The sequence below is a fragment of the Mandrillus leucophaeus genome, unplaced genomic scaffold (genome assembly GCF_000951045.1).
Source record: "Mandrillus leucophaeus isolate KB7577 unplaced genomic scaffold, Mleu.le_1.0 Scaffold35, whole genome shotgun sequence".
In the NCBI taxonomy this organism is placed as follows: domain Eukaryota; kingdom Metazoa; phylum Chordata; class Mammalia; order Primates; family Cercopithecidae; genus Mandrillus; species Mandrillus leucophaeus.
Window position 1 is genome coordinate 4,256,669 of NW_012103698.1, and position 19,239 is coordinate 4,275,907.

Genomic DNA, 19,239 nt, shown 5'->3' on the forward strand with positions numbered 1-19,239 from the left:
TGTGTGTGTGTGTTTGTGTGAAGTCCTGGGCATTGTTGTAGCCACCTGAAAGGTATATTTTGGCAAAAATATAGCCTGGGAATGACCTGTGACCCTTGTTTCCTCTTAGGGTGATCAGTCTGGCTGGGTGGTCCCAGTAAAAGGATATGCACTGGCAGTCACCCAGCATCGGCAGCTTGCTGAAATTGATATAAAACTCCAGGAACTCTCTGCAGCCTCCCCAGCAATTTCCAGCTTTTCTCCAAGACTTGAAAATCAGAATAATCAGGTATTTGAAGAACCCGTAGACTGTTCAAGTTAACGTGTGCTAAAGCTAGTTCATATAATTTTACAATCTGGTTGTTAACCAGTTGCTTTTTCCAGTGATCATAGTTTCCTAACAGTGTGTATATTCCTTCGATTACTTCCACTTTCTACTCACTTTTCTTTCATTTGGGTAATTTTCTGGGATGGGGTCACTGAGGAAATACTTATTTTAATATTATTGTATCTGTATGATTTAAGCTAAATCTCGATCATGATCAAGAGTGAGGGGAGGGAAGAAAGCTGATATGGCACTCATGAGTCCTTTGAGAACCTTATTTTTCTTTATTCCTGTGGCACTAGGTGTTAGCACTGGCAGCCACTGGCCCTTTACTCTGCCACATTCTTTTCGCTCCTTTAATTTAACATCAAGCAGTGAAGCTCATTATATTGACTTCTCTCCTATGAGAGATTTGAAATGAATTGTTTCTTCTCTCAGTAGTTCCCTCAAATATTCTTTTACAAAGCAGATGTGGTGGCTCACGCCTGTAATCCCAGCGCTTTGGGAGGCCAAGGTGGGTGGATCACTTGAGGTCAGGAGTTCAAGACCAGCCTGGCCAACATGCAACATGATGAAACCCCATCTCTACTAAAAATACAAAAATTAGCTGGGTGTGGTGGTGCATGCCTGTACTCCCAGCTACTCGAGAGACTGAGGCAGGAGAATCACTTGAACCCGGGAGGCGGGAGGTTGCAGTGAGTTGAGATTGTGCCACTGTGCTCCAGCCTGGGCAACACAACGAGATTCCCTGTCAAAAAAAAAAAAAAAAAAAAAAAAATCTGGTAGAAGGTGTGGCATATCAGAAAAGTAAATTTCTCCCCCACCCCTATATTTTAGTACTTCATGGAATCTGGTTTGGTTTGGGTGGTAGACTGAGGAGAAAATTTCTGATTGCGTAAGAGATTAATAACCCTGTAGCAGCTTTGTGAAAGTTTTCACCAGATCATTTTCTCTACAATCTTAGATGGCTGTGATCTTCGTGGAACATCCAAAAATTTAAATATCAGTGGCCTATAGGTAATCCTTCTGATTTATAGTAAGCACCTTCTCTAAGCTGTCAGTTGAAGGTTAGGGATCTAGCTTCATGCCAGTTGAAGCAACCTGAGGGGAAAGGAGCAGTAGGAAGGTGTTCCAAGGAAACAGTTTTGTAACTGGTTGTATTTCTAAAGGACAGAACAGCTGCTTCTGATCCTTTAAACTGCGGTATTGGTGCTGTTGTTCCCACTATCGATTTGAAATTCTGCAGTGGGATGAAAATTCTTGGAAAAGAGAGATAATTGGAATCTTTGTCCTCACTTGAATGTATCCCAGGACTTTGTTTTTTATTTTATTTTATTTTATTTTATTTTATTTTATTTTATTTTATTTTAAGACAGAGTCTCACTCTGTCACCAGGCTGGAGTGCAGTGGCACAATCTCAGCTCACTGCAACCTCCACGTCCCGGGTTCAAGCGATTCTCCTGCCTCAGCCTCCCGAGTAGCTGGGACTACAGGCGCCTGCCACCATGCCCGGCTAAGTTTTGTATTTTTAGTAGAGATAGGGTTTCACCATGTTTGTTAGGATGGTCTCTGTCTCCTGACCTCGTGACACCCGCCTTGGCCTCCCAAAGTGCTGGGACTACAGGCGTGAGCCACCGTGCCTAACCATATCTTAGGACTTTGACATGAGTTAGGCTAGTTTATTTATGTTACTGAATTCTGTTTTTCAAAAAGGAGGAACCCTACATAGAATAATAAAATGTTTCAGAGATACTCTTTGTTCTTTTCATGTTTCAGTTCATTTTTGTTGTTGTTGTTAGATTTCAAGGGTAGCTGAAATCTCAGAGCTGAACTATGGTCTTAAATATAGAAAATGTCTTTTTCATGACTGTCAAATGAAGTGAAGTCTGTGAAGTCCAAGGCACTGATAGAGCCATTCAAAAGGTGCATTTTTGGCAAAAATATAGCACGGGAATGACTTGGTGACCCTTGTTTCCTCCTCTTCTTGAAAGAGACAGAGAATTCAGAGCTTTGTTGGGCCATTAGGATTTCAAATAAAAAGCATGAATATGGTCCCATTTTCTCATCATCAACAAAATCACATTTTCAGAGTTCACATTTATGGTTCAGATAAGATATTTTAAAAATAATGAAAGAGAAAACCAGTACATTACATTTTTGTTACATACTGAGATTATGTGTTTTTATGTGAAACAACATATATTTGGAAAGAAAAGGGAAAACAACATTTTGGTACTCCCATTGGATGTAGAAACAAAAATGTAGTTGTTAAAAAGAAATAATTTATGCTTTTTGCATGTAAAAGAAAAAAGAATATCTTTTGAGCTTTTGTTCAATTTCCCTTTGGCATTTCTTCATGTCTAACTAAAACCAGCATTGTACATTGAATTTTCAAAGCAAAAATGCTAACATGGCAAAGTATTTTAGTGATATTATTTTTGGATTGGACTACTTTTTGTATAAATACACTGTATCTTGAATAAACCCTGTGTATCTGTGTAGTTGATGAATGAGTTCCAATCAATTGCTAATCCACAAATATTCATAGTTCATATTCACTGTAACTCTTCTGCAAACCATTAACTCACCAGTAATTTTTCTATGTCCTCCTTAAGAATTTCTTTTAAGTGGAATATAAATTTCTGTTTTTGAACAATGGATTCAACACATACTGAGTGCTCCTGGATATAAGAAATTGTAGAGAACTTAAAGGTGAATCAGGCAAATAAAATACTTTGGAATCAGAAAGTCTCACTTCAGCCTGGGCGCAGTGGCTCACGCCTGTAATCCCAGCACTTTGGGAGGCCGAGGTGGGCGAATCACGAGGTCAGGAGATCGAGACCATCCTGGCTAACACGTTTAAACCCCGTCTCTACTAAAAATACAACAAAATTAGCCAGGTGTGGCGGCGGGCACCTATAGTTCCAGGTACTCGGGAGGCTGAGGCAGGAGAATGCCGTGAACCTGGGAGGCGGAGCTTGCAGTGAGCCGAGATCGCGCCACTGCACTCCAGCCTGAGTGACAGAGCGAGACTCCATCTCAAAAAAAAAAAAGAAAAAGAAAAAGAAAAAAAAAGATGGAAATTATCTGCACATGTATACATATGTAACAAACCTGCACGTTGTGCACCTGTACCCTAGAACTTAAAGTATAATTAAAAAAAAAGTCTCACCTCAAATTTGGCTCTAACATTTACTAGTTCTGTGGACTTGGGCACTAATTAGAAGCTCTCTAAACCTCATTTTCCTTATTTATAAGATAATAGTAATATTCTTTAGGGTTCTTGTAAAGAGTAGCTGAGTTAATATACATAAAGTGTTTAGCATAGTGACACAGAACTCAGCGAATTATATTATTATAAGTGACATAAAGAATGTATTTCCTTACGGGAGGTATTGAGTATATGTAAAAAACTGTGGACAAGACAGCACAGGCAAATGCCATAGAAAGCTTTTTTTTCTTCAAGAGACAAGGTCTCGCTCTGTCACCCAGACTGGAAGTACAGTGGTGCAATCGTGGCTTGCTGCAGCCTTCACCTCCTGGGCCCAAGTGATCCTCCAACCTCACCCTCCCCAGAAGCTGGAACTACAGGTGCACGCCATCACACCAGCTATTTTTTTTTTTTATTTTTTGTAGAGATGTGGTCTCACTGTGTTGCCTAGGCTGGTCTTGAACTCCTGGCCTCAAGAGATTCACCTGCCTCAACCTCCCAAAATGCCGGGATTACAGGCGTGAGCCACCATGCCCAGGCTCATAGAAGGCTATAAGTAAAGTGCTGTGGTGGTTCAGAGGAGAGGGAGAGAGCGCATCCAAGGAATATCCAGAAAGTCTATTTCCATAAGTGAGGGGCAGGAGGAGGAAGAGGAACTAGGGAAGGAGGCAGAGGGACCAGAGACACAGAAGACGACCACCATTGTGTATCACGAGGCTGAAAACTGGTGGCCTACAGCAGCGGTCCCCAACCATTTTGGCATCAGGGACTGGTTTCATGGAAGACAGTTCTTCCACGGACCCAGGGAGAGGGATGGGTTCGGGATGATTTAAACATGTTACATTTATTGTGTACTTTATTTCTATTATTATTACATTGTAATATATAACAAAATAATTATACAACGTACCATAATGTAGACTCAGTGGGAGCTCTGAGCTTGTTTTCCTGCGACTAGATGGTTCCATCCAGGGGTGATGGGAAACAGTGACAGATCATCAGGTATTAGATTCTCATAAGGAGTGTGCAGCCTAGATCCCTTGCATGTGCAGTTCATGATAGGGTTCACACTACTGTGAGAATCTGATGCCGCTGCTGATCTAACAGGTGGCAGAGCTCAGGTGGTGAGGCGAGTGAGGGGAGTGGCTGCAAATACAGATGAAGCTTTACTTGTGCCTGCCACTGACCTCCTGCTCTGGGGCCCGATTTCTAACAAGCCACCTACCAGAGCCGTCCATGGCCTGGGGGTCAGGAACTCCTGACCTACAGGAGAAATTAATCTCCCAGATGGGTCTCCTTTTGCTTACAAAGTGTTTAAAGATTTTTCTTAGCCAACATTTAAAAAATTAGGTGAATTCCTATAAAAATCCAAATTTCTAGTTCTCTCTTGAAAAATTCAAATTAGAAAATATGTCAGCATTAGACCTAAATTCTTGCTTGGCAATTACTGGATTGAGCTGAATAGCAACTGCTCTTTCTATGGGGCACAGATTCTCCAGTTTGCTGCAGTATCCACCACTCTATATTACATGGCAGGCCCTGAGGCCCACTTCACGCATTTATGTTGCTTGTCCAGCCTTTGCAGAGATCATCAGTACATTTTTGAATGCCTGCTTATTTCGTAGGAGACACTGTAGTGGCTGATGTAGTGTCCAGACTAGTATGAAGCTTGATCTCTGACCTCAAAGTAGCTTGTAGGATACCAGAGGATGTGATGTAAGCATAGAACAAGTTGTGGAGTGACTGTGCAGTGAAACAGGAACCACCACCAGATGGGCACTGATCAGATGAAAAGTACAGAAAGTGTATGCTGTGGGAGCATGGGGAAAGGAAGGGTTATTTGATGAAGGCATGATATTTTAAAAATTCCTTTGAAGATTTATCTTTGTTGGTCAAGAAAACAGTTTTCTGAACAAGCTGAAACATAGACTTTCTGACTTATCTGTGTATGGTAACTATAAGGTAGTAAGTTGGTATCCACATAGATTTAAGATGATAAATGTGGTTGGGTCAATGTGGTTGAGTTAGAATAGTTTGAGGAGCTCTAGGAATGTGGCTCAGAGATGAAGGAGCTGTTGGTCTTTGTGAAAAGGGCAGATAAGAAGTCTTCTTCTCTTTATGGGCTCGCCGATTGTGATGTTCTCATATAGATGCTCTGGCCCAGCACTTAACTTTATGGCAATGTTTTAAAAGCGGCATTTGGCTTTTACGCATCTGATTTCCTCAGCATAAAACAAAGCATGTGGTCACAGTCAAAAGAAAGAATGGCATATTACTGCTCTTTCTGTAATGTGAATAATATGTGGTTGCAGTTTTTACATCTGCTTTTTATTTTCATTTTGTCTTAGCAAGAGAACTAATTGAAGCAATTTTTTCTTAAGATCTGTGGTTTAACTGTGCATACTTTTCTGTATCCATCTCCTAACCCTCAACAAATCAGTTCGTTCTTTCCATGTATTGTAAATCCTACCATAAAACTGAGTGATGTTCTATAATTTAGTTACCATACTTCTTATTTGTAGATGTATTAGATTCCAGTTCTCTCCAGAAATATCTAAGATATAGGAGTTATGTAAGCATTCAGTTTCTTAAATCCTTAGCAACTGGATTCAATAATAACTTCTATTCCATTTGGCTCTTATATACAAGTACAGTTTATTCATCTCTCATGAAATCAGTTTTACTAAATCTAGAATTCCAGTTCACCATTAGATTTTTTTTTCTGATTGGGGAGGGCCTCAGAAATGGCTCTCCTTGACAGGCGGCATCACTGTGTTCTTAAACTAACTAGTTTAATTGAATATAAAGGTCCTCCTTAATTTGATTTATTTTCTTATTCTTAAAATATTGATTCAGTTGTACACAATTTGGTAAGCTCCAGAAAAAATTAGCAATCATTTGATTGAGGAAAATTGTAGTTTATATTGATCTCCTTTCTTGCCAAGATCATGCTATTATTGCTGACAGCAACAATTAATTTTTTTTTGGTCTCTTCCTGTCTCAATATTAGCTGAAGTTGAGGAAATACAGACCATTGTTTGACATGTAATTCTGAAAGATGTTTTATTATTGGGTCCAGGGATTTGTATAGTTCCAGTAATGGCCATGGACTCCACTTGACCTCAGATGTACTTAAAGTGTTGGTTGAGGGCAGGAATTTAGGATTTTTTAAATGTATGCTAGTTACAGGCACAGAAATCTTATTGACCATCTGTTCGTTTCCAAAACCCATAGAAGCCACAGGAGCATGGATTTATGGGTTTGAGGAACAAACAAGAAGTTACTTCAGAGCTCTTTACCTCCAGTGCCAATCTGTTAGATCTCCAGTTAAATCTGGGAAACTACCCTTGCCACCTCCATTTTACAGATTACTGTGAAGCTTATATTTCTTTGCTTCCCTCTGTTAAGCTTCTGATGTAGTCAAGGTTTCCTTCATTTTATGGCATTATTCCAAGGTGATAAAAACAATCTGCCTGAAATATCTTTTTCTCTACTTTTGGTACTGCCAGGCACATGATCCATCTGATGACAGGAAATAGCAGGAGCCTATGGAAATGTATAGCATTAGCTTGAAAACATAGGCCAAACTGGCTTTATTTAGACAGGTTTGTATTTTCCCAATCCTTAACGCATGCCTTATTTGCATATCGAATAACTTACAAAGCTGTGGGTAATTTCCTCTGTTTTTGACTTTTGAAAATGAGTTTATTTTGCTTCAAAGATCCCTTTTGGCCTACTCAACACCACACATACTTTTTCTAAGGATAAACTCAGAATCTCTTGGCAACCAATTAGTCAAATCAACAAGTATCTATTGATCTTGACCTCAGGGACAGTTCCCTTCTTGTGGCATATCGAGTACAACTTTTATTGAATTCTCCATAAAAGCATTCCTGTATGACTCAGAAACACAGAAATGATATGTCGGTCAGAGAATCTGATTAAACATTTCTACTATGAGAAATCAAGATACTTCCTGATGATTACAAGGACAGACTGTCCTGGTTGGCACTTTGTTGTGAGAAAAGGATCTTTCCTGGCACCACAGAGCTTTTTGAGTTTGCAGCTGGGCAATTTCTATCAGCATCAGTGGCTACCTTTCCTTGCCCCCTCTTGGCCTCTGCTTTCATCATACAATATTTTTCAAATATTTGAACTATACGGTTATGCTATTGGAGGCCATGACTGAAGAAAGCTGTTGTATATCCTTTGGGTCTAATTGTAGAGAATTACAGACTCATAAGCTATTAGAAGGGGAAATAACTTTCTCGGAAGTAATTGAGACCCAGAAAGAGGAGGTGACTTCCTTAAAAGTACACAGCTGATTGTTCCAGCAGAACTGAAGCTAGAATCCAGCCTTCGGGTCTATACCTCTCAGGTATAGAGAGTCACATTGTCAGAACAGAACAAAAATGGCCTTGGTAGAAAAATTTGTTAAAAATAAAAAATCAGTGGCTCACGTCTGTAATCCCAGCACTTTGAGAGGCTGAGGCAAGAGGATCCCTTGAGCCCAGGAGTTCAAATCAGGCTGGGCAACATAGTGACATCCATTCCTTCTTCATACACAAAAAATCAGCCAGGCAAGGTGGTGTGCGCCTGTAGTCCCAGCCACTTGAGAGGCTGAGGTGAGAGGATCGCTTGAGCCTGGGAGGACGAGGCTGCAGTGAGACGTGACTGCGCCACTGCACTCCAGCCTGGCTGGCAGAATAAGACCGTGTCTCAAAAAAAAAAGGTCTGTCTGCTTATGAAATTGATACATGTTTATTGTAGGAAATTCAGGAACTACAAAAACAAGAAAAATAAGATTAAATAATCAGGATTTTTACCAAGTTAATTATTGTTAAATTTCCTTCCAGTCTATTTCTCTCTACACACACACACACTCACACACACACTCTATATATCAGTTAGAGTTTTTGACAAGAAACAAAAGGAATACCTAGCTTGTATTTTGAAGATAATTATATGAAGGGACTATTTATATAGCTTTAAAGGAGCTAACAGTGGATGTTGGGACACCAAGAGACTAGCCACAGTGGACAGGGGGAAGAAAAAGTGTGTGGGAGCTCAGCAAGAGCTGGAGCTGGGGGAGAAGAACTGGCCATCTGAAGTTGTAATAATAGAGGACATGAGCAAAGGGTTAGCCAACCCCAGCCCCCTCAGCACGAGCATTTGAGCTGTGGTTAGTTTCCTAACTCTGTTTCCTTGGCAGTCTGAGAAAAGTTGGAATGCCGAATACGTTAGGAGGCAACTTTGCTTATGCTTAAAATGATCCCTGGATTGGGAGAATTATAAAGACTTGATGGAGAAGCCATATTTTGGGCATCTCTCACTGCAGTGATTCTTGTGGCTGGGCACATTTCTTGCTGGGTCCCTGGAGTCAGTGTGCCTGTGGGGGCATTTCAAGACATAATGGCTCCTGTAGGATAGGCGGATTTTAAGACAGGCAGCTTATAGCTGTTTTGCTCTTTATACCTATATTGTTTTGGCATGGACTGTAGCAAACACTCCCATTGAAAAGGGATACCTGATACTGCCCTGCTGTGTTTCCTGTTTTATATCCTTCTGAGTAGAGTGGCTGTAAGTGTGTCCTCTGTTAGTCTTTGAGCATGAACATGCAGTTGAATCTAAGAAAACTCAGCACATCTCAGGGATACATCACTGCCCAAACTGTGATGCAAAAGTATGGGGGGAAGGGGAAAAATACCCCAAGCTCTCTCTCCTTCTGTCCTCTACTCTCCTAGAACTCCTCCCCTTACTTTGACTAAACCTAACCGGAAGATGGAGCTCCAGAAGAAACGCCCTGATGGTCCCAGCTGTGGCAGGTACTCACCAGAGTTTATCATACTTCTATTGATGGACACCTGGGCTGTTTTCAGTTTTTAGCTGCCATGAACATTTGTGTACAAGGCTATAGTTACATATTTTAATTTCTCTCTGATAAATTCATAGGAGTTGAATTTTTGGGTCACAGGATCGACAAACATTTAACTTTTTAAGAAATGGCCTGTTTTGGCATGGTGGCTCACAATTGTAATCCCAGCACTTTGAGAGGCCAAGGCGGGTGGATCACAAGGTCAAGAGATCGAGACCATCCTGGCCAACATGGTGAAACCCTATCTCTACTAAAAATACAAAACTTAGCCGGGCATGGTGGCGCATGCTTGTAATCTCAGTTACTCAGGAGGCTGAGGAAGGAGAATCTCTTGAACCCAGGAGGCAGAGGTTGCAGTGAGTGGGGATTGTGCCACTGCACTCCAGCCTGGCAACACAGCGAGACTCCATCTCAAAAAAAAAAAAAAAAAGAAATGGCCTGTTTTTCAAAGTGGTTGTACCATTGTATAGTCCTGCAAACAATGTAAGAGAGTCCCTCTTGTTTCACACATTTCCAGCATTTGGTGTTCAGTTTTTCATCTGGGCCATGCTAGTGGTTATGTAGTAGTGTCTCGTTGTGGTTTAATTGAATTTCCCCAGTGACTAATGATGTGGAGGAGGTTTTCATGTTCTTATTTGTCATGCACACAGCTTTTATGAAGTATCTGTGCAAGTCTTTATAGAATTTGATTGTCATTTGATTGATTGTTATTGTCTATTTGATTATTTTTATTATTGAGTTGTAGGAGTTCCTTATATGTTCTGGATACAAGTCCTCTGTCAGATATGTGTGTTATGATCATTGTCTCTCAGTCAGTGGTTTATTCATTTTCTCAATGGTGGCTTTGATTAAGCAACATTTAAAAATGTTGTTAAGTCCAACTTATAATTTATTTCTTTTTGTTCCTTCTCTTTGCTTGCCCTAAGATTTAGAAAAAATCCTGGTTGTAGATTATTAAAATAATTTCAATTTAAAAATGAAATCCAGGGTGCTTTTCAGATTACCATGTGTCCTACTTCATAGCAGGTGTGTCTTCATAAAAGTTTATAAAATGCTGACTGCTTAGCATTGCAAAGAGACCTTGATACCATTTTTTCCAAACTCCTCCCTAACATTAGATTTCCTTTAAAAAATATTTCTGATAATAATTCAGCCTCTAGATGTGTATTAGACTGTTCTCTCACTGCTATAAAGAAATACCTGAGAATGAATAATTTATAAAGAAAAGAGGTTTAATTGGCTCACGGTTCTGCAGGCTGTACAAGAGGCATAGCAGCTTCTGCTTTTGGAGAAGCCTCAGGAAACTTACAATCATGGCAGAAGGTGAAGGGGAAGCAGGCACTTCTTACATGGCCAGAGCAAGAGGAAGAGAGAGAGAAGAGGGAGGTGATACACACTTCTAAACAACCAGACCTCGTGGTAACTCACTCACTCACAATCACGAAAACAGCACTGAGGGTATGGTGCTAACCCATTCATGAGAACTCCACCCCCATGACCCAGTCACCTCCCACCAGGCGCCACCTCCAACGCTGGGGATTACAATTTGACATGAGATTTGGTAGGGACACAGAGCCAAACCATATCAGGATGCTTCTAGAGATTGAAAGCTACCAGAAGTGAGAAATGAAGCCAAATATAAAATAATCACTTCTTGAAATTGACACACTCTTTTAATAATTTGCTAAGTAGAATTGTATGCAATAAAAATTGGGTTCCTTTCCTGCTTTTTGTATGTACAATTGGACCTTTACCTCCTAAAATGGAAAGACTTTAAAGCATTATAAAATATTGTTTTGAAGGGAAGAAATATTGTTCGAGAAGCAAAGCTAACCCTCAAGGCTCAGTTGCTTTGAGGTTGGTATGTGACAGCACATTTCCAGCCTGGAAATGATGTTTTTTTTTTTTTTTTTTTTTTTTTCTTAATTAGGAACCTGACCTTGATGGTGAAAAAAATATGGAAGTAACTCCAGGAGAAAAGGTACTCAGGAACACCAAAGAGCAACGGGATCTGCGTATTCGGCTGAGAGAGATTGATGAAAAGCTGAGAATGATGAAGGAAAATGTGGTAAGTCTTTCTTTTTTTTAAATTAACTTTTTTTTAGACAAAAATAGAGTTGGGGTCTCTCTATGTTGCCCAGGCTGGTCTCGAACTCCTGGGCTCAAGTGACCTGCCCCATTCAGCCTCCCAAAGTGCTAGGATTCCAGGTGTGGGCCACCACACCTGACCATCTCTCTTATTTAAAGATGGTATAACCAAAACTTGTACCAAAAAAGGTTTCAGTCTCTTTTGACTATTTTATGACTCTTCTCATGTGTTAAATCAGCCATGTGAATTTGTCAGTCACAATGTGAATAAAAGCTAAACATATAATTCATAGGACTTTGATATTATTCTGAATTTAAGCAATTTATATAATATAAAATATTAATTTAAATAACATAAAGCATATTCTGACTTCAGATAGTGTGTAAGATACTTCGGATAGTGTGTAAGATACTATCTGAAGTCAGAATAATTATCCTTAATCCTAATATTCTGACAGTGACACAAATACTCATTTTTTTGTGGAAAAATTTGGTAGTTCTCCCTAAAATCATCCTTCTGTTTTGAACTTATAGCTTAAATTCTCTCACTTTTTGTTTGTAATTACTAATATATTATTAGTAATTAATGAATTTTAATGCATTCCAAGTCTTTCTTGGCCTACTTCATGTTTTTCTTGCTCAACATGAAGACATGTCATTACTGATGAGTGAAAACTCTTAGAGCAACCCAGTTGTGAGCTGGTTGATACTCTGAACCTGTTAGAAATGCTCTATCGTATTATGATTTTCCAGCTACCTACAGCATGTTTTTAGCTGGATACCTGGATTTTCCCTAAAATTAAACATGTCAAGGCTGAGCTTGTGACTGTGGTCTTGTGGTAATTACCTGCAGTAACCCCTTTTGGTTTCCTGCTAAATTCTGTCATCTTGGGTGATCTTCAAGCCTCTTTGAGTTTTAAACAATGTGACTAATTTGTTGCCATATCCTTCCTGAGTTGCTTATGACTCAAAGTCTTTTGTTTTCTGTCCCTACTTTTATCACCCTTCTCTCAGTGTTGTCACCTCATGCCTTAGCCACTTATAACCTGGTTTTTGTAGGATTTCTTGTTTCCAGTCACTCCCTCTGTCATTATTCCACTTAATATACTGCACTGTGGAGTAAACGTCAGGTGAGTGATTTTAAAATATGCTCCCCTTCAGAGCCCCTGAGTGTGTGTCACAATCCCATCTTCACACCTTAATGGTCAAGCCCAGCTGAACTGCCCTCACTGCCCGCAGGCCACAGATAGCAGCACTGACACAGAGCCTGATGGAGATCAGGGTCACCTCATGAGAGTTAGGCAGCAGATCTAAAGGGAATGAATACATGGTGCTTCTTTTAGAGCTCATTTTTATTTGCTTTGCATGGAGAATCTCATGGGTGTTATATTTCAGGGAGACCTCTGTTTCCATTTTCAGAGAGATTTCCCTGATTCTGTTGATGGGATGAAGTAGAAGAAGTAGGAATGGGCCGGGGGCAGTGGCTCACTCCTGTAATCCCAGCACTTTGGGAGGCCGAGGTGGGCGGATTGCCTGAACTCAGGAGTTCGCGACCAGCCTGGGTAACAAGGTGAAACCCCGTCTCTGCTAAAATCCAAAAAAAATTAGATGGGTGTGGCGGTGTGCACCTGTAGTCCCAGTTACTTGGGAGGCTGAGGCAGGAGAACTGCTTGAACCCGGGAGGTGGAGGTTGCAGTGAGCCCGAGATTGCACAACTGCACTCCAGCCTGGGCAACACAGTAAGACTCTGTCTCAAAAAAAAAAAAAAAAAGTAGGAATGGTAGGGAAGTGTAAGGGGGCTCTTGGCCATTCATTGTAGTGGTAATGATGGTACATTGTAAATTCGATGTTGTAAATGAAATGTTTGTGGTTTGATTGGTTTTGAAAACTGTTGGTACTTCCTCTCACCCCATATCTGCCAATCCAAGGTGGGCTAAGCCTGTCACTCCCCATGATCCATTCTCCTGATTTTTGACTGCTGTGGTCTGGAGGTTTGTGTCCCCCCAGAATTCCTTTTGAAACCCTAATCCCCAAGGTGATGGGATTAGGAGGTGGAGAATTTGGGGAAGTGATTAGGTCATGTCAGTGAAACCCTTGTGAGTGAAATTAGTGCCTTTATAAAAGAGGCCCAAGGGAACTCATTTGCCCCTTTTACCATGTGAGGATGTAGTGAGAAGTCACCCCTATCAACAAGGAAATGGGCCTTTACTAGGCACCAAACCTGCCAGCTCTTTGATCTTGGACTTCCCAGCTTCTAGAACTGTGAGAAGTAAGTTTCTGTTGTTTATAAACCACCCAAAATACCATTATTTTGTTGCCCAGACAGACTTAAGACACTGGCCATTTATCACATACCTTGAACATGTACCTGTTCTTTTCTACCACGTCTCTACCATTATTTAATTTTTGGCTCAAAACCAGGATCCTTTAAGAAAGCGTATGTCATTCCACTGCCTTATGAAGTTTGGCTACACTTAAAGGGATATAATAAATGTCAAGAGTTGGTTGTTATCCAAGTGGAAAAGAATAATACATGAGTAGATAAGAGCAGTTACTGAATACCAACTATGAGCCAGGCACTGTCCCAAGTATTTTACAGATACTAAAGTGTTTAATCATCACAGCTGCTCCATGAGGTAAATACCGGTCCTCATTTTGTAGATGAAGAAATGGAGCGAAAGAGAGGTTGACTAATTCCTTAAGGTTACACGGCTAGTAAGTGGAGGAGATAGGATTCAAATGGTTAGTATTTAACAACTATGCTATTACTGCCTTTCTGGGACTTGCTTTTCTTTTCATGATTAATGTTTTTTTTTGTTAATTAAAGTGTGATAAACTTGTTATAATCAGTAATATTCATGAGTGAAATGTTTGGGTTCCCCTATACAAATTTTATTTTCATAGTTTTGTCTTTTACAGTTAACACTTTTAGAGGCTGTTATCTGCATGATAAAGGCCCACAAATGTTGATCTGTACTGTTTTATGTTTTTTTTTTTTTCTGAGAATATCACTTCCGTTGCCCAAGTTGGAGTGCAGGTAATCCTCCCACCTCAACCTCCTGAGTAGCTGGGGCTACAGGTGTGTGCCACCATGACCAGCTAATTTTTTTATATTTAGGAGAGGCAGGGGTTTACCTTGTTTCCCAGACTGATCTGTCACTCCTGAGCTCAAGCAATCTGCCCACCTTGGCCTCCCAGAGGGCTGGGATTACAGGCCTGAGCCACCACGTCTGGCCCTGTTTTATGTTTTCATTGCTTAGTGTAGATTCATAACTGTAGATTCCTAACTGAGTTCATAATTGTGGATTCACATTGTGTACCATGTGACCTGTTGAGGGGAAGATACTGTGTGTTTCAAACTCTGAAAACGCACTGTACCTCATAGATGGCTAGATACTATTTCGACCCGGAATCTGGAGACCTGAGTCCTTGTTTCAGTTTTGTTTATAGCCTGCTCTGTGACTTTGAATAAATTACATAGTTTCTCAGAGCAGGGGTCCCCCACCCCTGGACCAAGGACCAGGTACAGGGCCGCTCAGCAGGTGGTGAGCAGCAGGTGAGGGTGGCTTCATTTGTGTTTATAGCTACTCCCCATCTCTTGCTTTACCTGAGCTCTGCCTCCTGTCAGATCAGTGGCATTAGATTCTCATAGGAGCACGAGTCCTATTGTGAACTGCACACGCCAGAGGTCTAGGTTGCACATTCCTTGTGAAAATCTAATGCCTGATCATCTGAGGTGGGACAGTTTCATCCAAAAACCATACCCCTCCTCCACCCCTCCCCCTATTGCCAAAAAGGTTGGGGACCACTGTCTGAGAGACTTCATTTCATTGCTTTAAAGTCAAGAGAGTAGTGCAAGATGACCTCTGTTCTTTTGCCAGAGATTGTTGGCACACTTACTTTTAATAAGAAGTGATGTTATTTTTAATATATAGTATCTAAAACTAGTTTGTGTGTTTCCTAAATATTTGGTATTAATTGGATTAAATCTTCTATTGAAAGTTACTTTTGGAAGTTTAGTAACACTTTTTAGGAGAATGCGAGATTGTCTTTTCTATATACAAAATTAGTCTACTGCCCTCCAACCAGAGAATGTGGTTTCTGAATGATAGGAAATGGCCAACTTTGCAGTTTTGCCTTATTCTGCCTCCTGCAATGGAACATCCTTTCAGGATTACCGGTGGAAGACGTAATCTGTGGCCATTGAATTGGTGATCTAAGGATCAAACCCATATCCTGTTTTAGGGATGGGAGGAGAAAGAGTGAGCTAAGGGGCAGTATAGGAGCCCTAGGGGGTACTGGAAACGCCTGCATCCAGGATTGATTTGTCAGTAAAGGCTGGAAAAGCAGCTTAATTCTGTGTTTCAGGGTTAGGCTGAGGCTACTGATGCACATTTGTCTTGGTCAAGACTGGTTGAGGAAGTGGGATTTGATTTAGTCCGTAGGAGGTGGTAGTGTTGTTGGCATCAGTGGATTTAGCTATTAGGAGCTAGGGAAAGTAGACGATGAAATGAGGTTGAAGCTCACACACTTAATATGAAACTCAATAGGCATCAGGGGCCTTGAAAAGCCGCTCTGAGAGTGGAGGAAGGATGAGCCGTGGGTGCTGGAAGCAGCATGTGTGAAGCACATCTGTAGGATTTCCTTAGTGTGAGTTAGCTGTGTCATACAGCTGCTCTGGGACACATTAAGAGAGAAGTAAGCAAAATGGATCATCTGTAGATATTAGAGTGACCAAGATGAGGAAGAGATGTAAAACCAGGTCATATGAAGGATCGTTAATGGGGCTACATGTATTTATTTAGCCCAGCAAAGAAGAGACCAGTGCATGTGTGTTTTGTATGTGTTTGTTGGAGTAGGAGGGAAGGGGAGTGGTTTGGTAGAAAAATCACAGATGGTCACTTCCCAAAGAGATTTAAAGGGCTGACATATTAAATATTAATTTGATTCTTTATAGTGGAGGAGGAAAATGCATGGTGATTGGGAAGCCAAAAAGAGACATATTTCTGGTAAATATTGAGGAAGAAAGTTAGAATTATCTCATTGGAAATGGTCTGTCTGGGACTAAGTATTCAAACTAGACTGGAGTGACACTGGCTGGGTAGAGAGTGTTGAAGTGTCATGGGGTGCCTGGATGGTTTAGGTGAGTGTCTCAGGCCCAAGCAGGCAGCCTGTAGGTAGTGAATAGGTGGAGGAACTGCGTTTGAGCTCTTTTCACATGTCAGGGAGTTTGTGCTGAGCCACCTGCCGCTTGCCTAGTTGGTTCCCATGGGGTTAGGTGTAGTGGCTTTAGCTATGGATAGGAGTTTTTCCACCAGGTTACTTGTATGGAGACAATTTGAGATGTTCGAATGAAGAGATAATGGGAGTATCTGTTTTCATAGAATAGGCACCATAAGACAGCCCCCACAGACAGTCTCTCCATCATTTGCCATACAAGTGATGTCTGTCTCTGGTACTTCAAACCAGACAAAGAAGAGAGTAGTTTTCTGTTGGTTTGGGTGCTCTGCAGGCTTCTCTGCCCATCCAGTCTTCTAACCCCACTCTGCCCTAAATCACTTCCCCGGTCCTAGTATATAAGCTTTTTATAGGGGGCATGGTGGTTAAAGGTCAGACTGCTTGGGGTTTGAATCTCAACTGTGCACTTAGTAGCTGTGTGACCTTGGCGGGTCCCCTGAGCCCTCTGTGCTTCAGTTCATTAATCTGTAGAATGGAGATAATTACAATTACTGTAACACTCACCTCATAGGGCTGTTACGAAGTTTAAATTAGTATATGTAAGGTACTTAGAACAGGGTCTGGACATTTTAAGTGTGATATACATTTGTTTTGCTATTTTTATTATTAACATAATTAATATGACATTTACATAAGCTTGTTTCCAGGGGGGAAGGACGTCTTATGGAGGGCAACATTGAAGATGGAGGGGTAAGCCTTGGAGAAGAACCAGGGTACCCTTTTCCTTATTCAGGATGAAAGAAAGGAAGGGTGGGCCACGAAAGGCAGGCTGAGAGATGAAGAGAAGGTGTGAGAGGCCATGTTTGAATGTTCTCTACTTACCCTGTAAATTAGCGACCTCTCCATATGGTCAGAGTGGGAGGATAGAGTGGGGATTGAAGAAGGGTAGGAAGGGACTGGAATAGAGCCAGTGAAAATAAGATAAAAGCAATGGTAAACAGTCAGGTAGCCCAGGGGAGGTTGGAAACCCTGCTGTGAAATGGAGCCAGCCAGCAAGGCTGAAGGGTTTCTCTGACAGCTCTCAGGAGTCCACCAAAGCTGGAGATGAGGGGTGATGAGTTGAGGCAAGGGTGAGGAGAGGTTGGGTGATTGCAATGGAAGATCAAGGTGGCAAAGGAACTGGTGGCAGATACCTATGGGGGCAAGGGAACTGGTTATGGTTACCTATGAGACCATAACTGAAAAAATGTAATATATATACCTCAGATATCAGCTGGGACCCTTTTGCCTTGCTTTAACCCAGTGTTATAACTTATTGTACTGACACAGACTAGAATACCATCTGCCTATCAAAAGAATGAGGTAAGTCTATGTGTCTTGAAAAGATGTCTGTGATTGAGCATTAAGGAAAAAGAGCCTGTTGCAGAAGATAGTGATCAGTGTGATACCATTTTAATAAAAAGAGTCATAGGAAAATCCTGGAACAATATACGTATACCAAATGCTTACCAGCAGTTACTTTTAGCAGGGATTGGGATGGATGGGGAGGCAAAGAAAGGAAATTAACTTTTTGTAACACACACTATTTAAAGGGAAAAGTGTGTTGGGATTATGGGTGATTTTTATATTATTATTGTGCTTTTCTTTATATCTCAGACTTCTGTAATATACATGTGTTGTGTCTATACAGAAATAAATTAATGTTTAAAAATGTGGAAAGCATCTATGTGTATAAGAGATCATTGCTTATTGTATCTCAGTAAATGGTTTTTATATATTTAGAAAAATAGACTGAGTCATCACAAGGAATAATATTCAGCCTTACCAGCAATTAAAATTCGTGTTCAGACAACTTGTAGGAACTATGTACACCTGTTAGGCCAGCGAAAAGAGTGACAAATATGATATCATTATGTGTCAGTAAGACTGGTGTAAAGATTGGGACAGTGATATTTGGACATTATTGGTAGCTTTTTGAATGGTTTATTTTTTCTCCTGGAAAACAATTGGTCAATGAATGTAACAACAGCTATAATATGATTCATATTTTTGAGCTGTATAGTTCTACTTTTAGGAATATTTTCAAAGTAATAATGCCCAAGGAAACCAACCAATGAACCAAACAAACAAAAAAGCCCCAGGAAATAAATGTTCTCAAAGAAGGGAATGTCAAAGCAACTTATATAATATTAACCCATTTAATACTATGGTAGGATGATAAAAATGACAAGGACCTGGACTTTGTCAATAGAAGACTTTTTGTTTTTTTTTTTTGAGCCGAGTCTCGCTCTGTTGCCTAGGCTGGAGTGCAATGGGGTGATCTCGGCTCACTGCAACCTCTGCCTCCCAGGTTCAAGCGATTCTCCTTCCTTAGCCTCCTGAGTAGCGGGGACTATAGGCATGTGCCACCACACCCGGCTAATTTTTGTATTTTTAGTAGAGATGAGGTTTTGCCATGTTGGCCAGGCTAGTCTCGAACTCCTGACCTCAAGTGATCTGCTTGCGTTGGCCTCCCAAAGTGCTGGGATTACAGGCGTGAGCCACCGCACCAGGCTAATATAGGACTTCTAATTGAAAATATGT

The 19,239-nt window shown here is 40.8% G+C and overlaps 1 protein-coding gene across 1 annotated transcript in view; it reads left to right on the forward strand.

Annotated features, from left to right (window-relative positions):
• The window catches only part of FSIP1 (fibrous sheath interacting protein 1), a 226,422-nt gene that overhangs the window by 89,793 nt on the left and 117,390 nt on the right, over window positions 1–19,239 (forward strand). Inside the window, exons 9-10 of the mRNA XM_011989321.1 lie at window positions 110–268; window positions 11,321–11,458. Coding sequence (XP_011844711.1) covers window positions 110–268; window positions 11,321–11,458 — 297 coding nt within the window. The remainder of the gene's footprint in view (window positions 1–109; window positions 269–11,320; window positions 11,459–19,239) is intronic.